The sequence below is a fragment of the Vigna unguiculata genome, chromosome 2, assembly GCF_037176805.1.
Source record: "Vigna unguiculata cultivar grain cowpea cultivar isolate G323 ecotype 2 chromosome 2, ASM3717680v1, whole genome shotgun sequence".
Taxonomy (NCBI): domain Eukaryota; kingdom Viridiplantae; phylum Streptophyta; class Magnoliopsida; order Fabales; family Fabaceae; genus Vigna; species Vigna unguiculata.
This window is the reverse complement of record NC_140793.1, coordinates 4,871,955-4,878,885: the sequence shown is the minus strand read 5'-3', so window position 1 is coordinate 4,878,885 and position 6,931 is coordinate 4,871,955. Positions and strand designations below refer to the sequence as shown.

Here is a 6,931-nt window from a genome sequence, read left to right as displayed (position 1 = left end):
CCATGGTTGCATGAGTATAGGCTTTGGTTCTTTGAAAGAATCAAAGTCTATACTCATGCAACTACATACGTATTTTGGTTTAATCTAGAACTGAAGCCTATACCCATCTACATAGGATAAATTTATGAATTTTTACAACTAGCGAAAGGTCTCCTTGCATAGCACTACTGCATTTTTCTCCTCCGTTGCTGCAATCTCGCGTTTTCCTATTGTAGCCTTCGTTCAACTTCATTTTTGTCTTCATTGTTGTTTATCTCCCTTCTCGTTTCTATTTTATCACTTCCTTTCGTTCTTGTTTTTCTCTTACCTCTCCTAACATTGTTTTTCTTCTTGTTTTGGTGTTGTCCCTACATTTTGGTGGTCATATGTCATCATTTCGTGTTGGGGTGTCTTAACATTGCAGGTTTATGTTGGTTTTGGTTTATTGTGTTTGAAACACCATTACATTGTTGTCTTGGTTGTTTTTTATGTTTGAGTGTTGGTCTTGGTCTCACTCGCTTTTGCTCTCGGTCTCGTTCTCGCTCATGTTTGACCAAAGCCTTTTGTTTTGTTTTGTTTTATGTTTTTGTTGTCTTACCAATCCCTTATCCTTAAAATATAGGCTTCGGTTAGGAACAAAAGCTTAAACCTCCATTTTTTTTTACTTTGCTTGAATTTACTTTGGTTATAAAAGCAAAATATAATGGTGAAAAAAAAAACGGCGTCAAAATCCTTTGTTACACTAGCGAAACTTAAATATTTATGTTAGAAAATTTAAAATTTCTATGTTATCTCTTGTATTCATTCTCAATCCATTTATTCGGTTTTATTTTGTTTTCACTCTCTTATCATGGTTTTCACTAGTACCATACTCATACATATTTGAAGTTAAAACAATAAACATAACTAAAATGTTTATATAATTAAGATAAGAAATTCTTATAAGTAATGTACTTGTGGAACTAGAATATGAAAAAAAAGGAATAGCTAATATTAATTTCATCTTTAACTTGTTCTTCTCTAGTTTTAGGTTATTTATTATAGTCCTAATTTTATGTATACAAATTAGTCTACCACCAAATAATCATTATTATCATAGGATACTTCTTGTCTAATACATGTTTGAACTAATAAAAAAAGTTGTTCAATTATTTACAAAATTATCACAGCTAATTTTGGCATAAACTTTTGGACAATAGTTATAGCTACATGCAAAAACACAAATTAGGTTATACTTAAATTTCCTACCCACACATCCCAAGTACCATTGGTTAGACCGACTAGGTTTCAGAGGGACCCAGAATGAACTGTGTGAACTTGTTTACCACTCCTACAACCTATTTTTGTGTCCTTTCTTAATCTTTACCCCTTCTTTGTGTCCTCGTGGCAAACACAGTGAATATCATAATAGAAAAACAGATTCGGTGCATCATCTTCAAAGATCTTCTACTTATACACGCCAAAAAAACATGAAAAATGATAAACACATACTTATTTTTCCTTCTGTCTCTTTCTCTTGATCAATGTTTTAGGTTTCCATCAAACTCCTATAACATGGCTTTTCACAGTAATCATTTTCGTTTGCACAAGCACACACCAACTCAGCATCACTAATGGTCCCTCTTATAAGAAATAAAACACACAACCTCATTCCCACACCCAAAAATTCTTCCTTTCTCTCTCTCATTCTCTCTTCAACCATGTCATCTTCTTCCTCCGATGCCGACAACCTTCCGCTCAGAGAAATCCCCGGAAGCTACGGCCTCCCATTCTTCGGACCCATAGTCGACCGCCACAACTACTTCTATCACGAGGGCCGCGACAAGTTCTTCGCTTCTAGAATCCACCGCCACAACTCCACCGTCATCCGCACCAACATGCCACCGGGACCCTTCATCTCCTCCGATCCTCGTGTTGTCGCGCTGCTCGACGGCACCTCCTTCCCCGTACTTTTCGACAACGATAAGGTTCAGAAACTCAACGTCCTCGACGGCACCTACATGCCCTCCACCAAGTTCACCGGCGGCTTCCGAGTCTGCGCCTACCTCGACACGGCGGAGTCCAACCATAAACTCATCAAAGGGTTCTTCCTCCAAGCTCTGGCACGACGAAAAGACGTCTTTCTGCCGCTTTTCCGAAACTGCCTCAGTGAATCCTTTGCAGAGATCGAAGATCAGTTGAGTAAGAACACGAAAGCAGGTTTCAACGACGTGTTTAGCCAAGCTTCCTTCAACTTCATGTTCAGGTTATTCTGCGATAACAAAGACCCTTCCCAAACCAACCTCGCTTCCAAGGTCAATTCATCTTCCACACAATCCATAACTATCGTCAAAATAAGTTTTAAATAAAAAACATTCATAAAACTAGTGTTTTTATTAAGTTTTTATGCTATAATTATATAAAGATAATTTCTGGTAGATCACAAAATGAAGAAGATAAATTTGGTAAATAAAAAAGAATATAAAAAAAGTAATATATATTATGCAATTATTTTTTCCTAAAGATGTTGTTTCGTTGTGTATTTTATTAAAAGATAAAAAAAATTTAATTTAGCAAAAACTAAAATAGTTTAGTTAAAAATGTAAAAAGTTACTATAAAATATGGGTTATGGTTATTGAGAGATTATGGTCAACATATATTTAGTTATATGACATTAGTCTTACACATATAAAACCTTAGACACCACTTTAACTCGAAAATCTTAAGACAATGTTGTTATGGGTCTTTATTCTTATATAGTGTTTAACTTTGTCTTTTCTATCCAATGTGAGACTTTTTGACTCACACTAGGACTATTCCCAAATGTGATTTTTTAGATGAATTTTCTTTATGTAGTAATATAGAAAAAAAAAAGAGTATTTTATGTACATATATATCTTACTTTCAGAAGCATGCTCTAATTTATATATATATATATATATATATATATATATATATATATATATAAAGTTATTTTATTTACTTTACTTTGTTTTATGTCCTTTTCCAAATAAATAATAAACTTGAATTTTGCCTGACTTCATGCTTCCATTCCATGTGGTGTTCTCTTGTAACTTCTAAATTCACTCCTCTCTCACCTGTGATTTGTTATCTGTATAGTGTATCACTTCAATTCCTTTTACCTTCAATTTAAATATTTTATATAATATATCAATTTTGTAAGAAAATAACATTAAAATATATGAAAATTGTATTAAATTCAAAATTAAGATATACATTGATGTAAAATAATAATTTTTTGTTACAACGTTTAAATTTTAATTTAATTTAATAAAATCATATTATAAAATGCGAACGCCCGGCGTATGCTGTATTTTGGCTAATAAAAAATTGAGGGTGCAAGGTCTAAATCCGTAGGGAAGTTGGTCTTATGCAATTTGGTATTGTAATTCGAATTTTAGAGTTAAAATAACTCAAGTAGCCTTTTCAAATTGTTATTTCTTGCCGTTTCAGGCATGGTGTTCACCAATTATATAAAATTTACAAGAACAATGATCCAATATAATATATATATATATATATATATATATATATATATATATATATTTCTTTTAGTTAGAGTCTCTTTTTTTTCTCTAAAGAGCTGTTTAAAGAAAATTTTATGAGAAGATAAGCCTTTACTCTTGTCAATTTCCATTCATAGTGCAGAATGTTTGTCTCCTTCATACAAAACAAAACCGGTGCATTTTTATCAGAATACACACATAAAACGGGTCGATCCGTATACCCACAAAGTTTAAACAGGATCCTATTTTGTTTTCAGGGACCGAAGCTGGTGGACACGTGGCTTCTGTTTCAACTGGCCCCACTTGCGACGCTTGGTCTCCCCAAAATCTTCAACTACGTCGAAGACTTCGTCATCCGCAGTTTCCCCTTCCCCGCGTTTCTCACAAAGTCCGGTTACAACACTCTCTACGACGCCTTCAAAACACACGCGACCACACTCCTCGACGAGGCCGAGAAGCTGGGCCTGGACCGGAACGAGGCCTGCCACAACGTGGTTTTCACCGCGGGCTTCAACGCCTACGGCGGGCTCAAAAACCAGTTCCCGGTTCTCCTGAAGTGGGTGGGCCTCGCCGGCGACAAACTCCACGCGGACCTCGCGAGTGAGGTTCGGCGCGTGGTGAGCGCAGAAGGAGGAGTGACGTTAAACGCGCTGGAGAAGATGCCGTTGGTGAAATCCGTTGTTTACGAGGTGTTGCGGATCGAACCTGTGGTGCCGTACCAGTACGGGCGCGCGAGGGAGGACATGGTGGTGCGTAGCCACGACGCGTCGTTCGAGGTGAAGAAGGGGGAGATGCTGTTCGGATACCAGCCGTTCGCGACGAAGGATCCTAGGATATTCGAGGATGCGGAGGTTTTCGTTGCGCGTAGGTTTGTGGGCGAAGGGGAGAAGATGCTGAAACACGTGCTGTGGTCCAATGGGAAGGAGACAGAGGAGGCTTCGGTGAGTAATAAGCAGTGTGCGGGGAAGAATCTGGTGGTGCTGCTGTGCAGGTTGTTTCTGGTGGACCTCTTCTTACGATACGACACGTTTGAGTTTGAGTTTAAGCAATCTGGGTTTGGTCCTAGTATTACTCTTAAGTCCCTCACCAAGGCTTCTACCTTGTTTTGACTTTTATTTATTTGGTGTTGTTTCTTTAGAACTTGTGGATTAGCTTCATCTCAAAACAATGTTTGTTTGGTGTTCAAAAATAATATTTGGGCTTTTTTTAACTTGACAAGAAAAATATTACAAGTCCTTATTAATATCTTTTTAACAAATTTAATACAGTTAATTCATTTATTTTCTAAAACAAAAAAAATATACATGGATTTGTTTTAATTATAAGTATATTTCGAAGTTAAAAAAACATTTAAATAAACTGAACACATACATGTATGCGTAGAGTTTGAATTTTTTACTGATTTGTTTTTCTGTTATCTATCTGTTATGTCTTTAAAATATACAAATAATTATTAATTTTAAAATTTTAAAATATATTAAAATTATCTTTAAATAACAAAATATGTTTTTAATATTTAATAGAAGATAGAAAAAAATTACAGCTGATAAATCGAAGTCGTATGTATGTATTTACAAAAAGATTACAATGAATTCTTACATCATCATGCAAGACGTAATATTAATATATATTTATCCATTTTGACATGACAAGTACGATATTAACACTTCACTTGTGGAAAAAGAAAGAACTTAATATTTTCATTTACATATTTATATTTACATGTGATAGATTGTATCGAGAGATTATGGTTCTATATAGTTATATGATATTAGTCTTTACATATATAAGACATTTGACACCACTTTTATCTCTAAAACTTTAAAGCAATAGTGTTATGAATATTTATTTTTATATAATATTTAACTTTGTTTATTCTATGGGATTTGAGTCATACTTAAACTATTCCCAAACAATTTGCTATTGGCACTACTGAAATAAGGTAAGATTACCTTCTAATATTTTTATTTTCATTTGGCTCTAAGGTATTAGATATTTTGAATGAAAGAATGATGCAAACAATAGTGTGAAACATGATAACGCTATACGCCGACAATTATAAGGATATACTTTTAACTGTTTTTGTATTGCATAAGACACCTCGTCTTTGTTTTCCTTTAATTTTTCTCTTTTGTCTCTCTTCCTTGGTCCTCTTTCGCCTGCCACTATGACTAGTAGTGTCACCATCGTGAGTACCCATTGCAATTACATCATCATCCACTACCTCCACGATTGCTTGTCATTACTCTGCGATCACTCCATTGATTGCTTTGCCATCTCTATTGGTACCTTCATTGTTCTTTGCTTTCAATCGTTTTTGTTTTTCTAATTTATTTTTTATTAGGAGAAGATATTGTACTTTAAATAATTTTGATCATATTGTTTATATTGATTATTTATTGAACGCATAACCACTACAAAAAAGTGTTAGTTTTAATCCAAGTTTACTAACAAATATTACAATAACCTCCAACAATAAATATGAGTAATGGAAGGTGTTCAACCTCTAGTAAATTGTAGGGGTTTTCCTAAAAACCTCAGATAAGTGTTGAGATTTTTTTAATGAATAACAATAAGTACCATTTTCCTTTTTTTTTTTTGCAATCCCTGCTTTTTTGATTTTTCGAATTTCTCCTTTTTCATTCATAAAACACACGTTCAACCTAGCCCTCGTGTGACCTAGTATTTCTCTATGGAAATTTTCTTTTTCTTTGCATGACCTGACTCCTCTAAGCAAATCTTAATCTCTTCATCATTAGGAAATGGTCCAACGCCACTAAATAGTAGACTTTATGCAGAAATTTTTTTTCTTCATTCAGCAATTGTTATAGCAGAACCGTTCTGCATATTTTCAGAGGATTGGTGATTCTTTATTGTCCTTTACGAGATCTCTTTTGACTAGCACAAAACACAAAATTTCAAACTAGAAAGTGGAACATATCTCTCTTAAATTTACATCTTGTTTGAGATTTATGTGAAAGCAAATCAAAAAATGAAAGTTAAGACTTCACAAAATGCAAAACTCAAGCTATACAATATGATATTTACAAAGTATGCACATATTCACAACAAGAATGGTTGGATCTATCAAATACTTGAACTAAATCCCGGGCAACGACGCCAAAAACTTGATGATTGTTTCTCAACAACCATTTTCCAGCAAGTACACTGGTGCGTAGTAGTATCAACAAGTGTCATATCCATGAGGATTTAGCAAGTATATTGGTAATTTGATTTATGGATTTTGATAAAGAGTATATGTAGATATATAAATAGTAGTAATTAGATTGAGCGGATTGGAGGTTAGATTTAGTTTATATGTCTACAAGCAACTATGATAGATTCAATGAATACAACAACCTTCAAATACTTCTAATTCGCATATGCATAATTAATTGATCCAAGATAAAGTTCTAAGTAACCATATGTAGATTCCTCTTGTAGC

General features: G+C 34.1%; 1 protein-coding gene across 1 annotated transcript; it reads left to right on the top strand.

Annotated features, from left to right (window-relative positions):
• The first annotated feature begins 1,483 nt into the window (after positions 1 to 1,483).
• On the top strand, positions 1,484 to 4,696 carry LOC114167336 (allene oxide synthase CYP74A2-like). Its single transcript, XM_028052399.2, has 2 exons — positions 1,484 to 2,273; positions 3,744 to 4,696. The coding sequence occupies exons 1-2, from the start codon at positions 1,593 to 1,595 to the stop codon at positions 4,593 to 4,595; spliced, it is 1,533 nt and encodes a 510-aa protein (XP_027908200.1). The 5' UTR covers positions 1,484 to 1,592; the 3' UTR covers positions 4,596 to 4,696.
• The last annotated feature ends 2,235 nt before the right edge of the window (positions 4,697 to 6,931 follow it).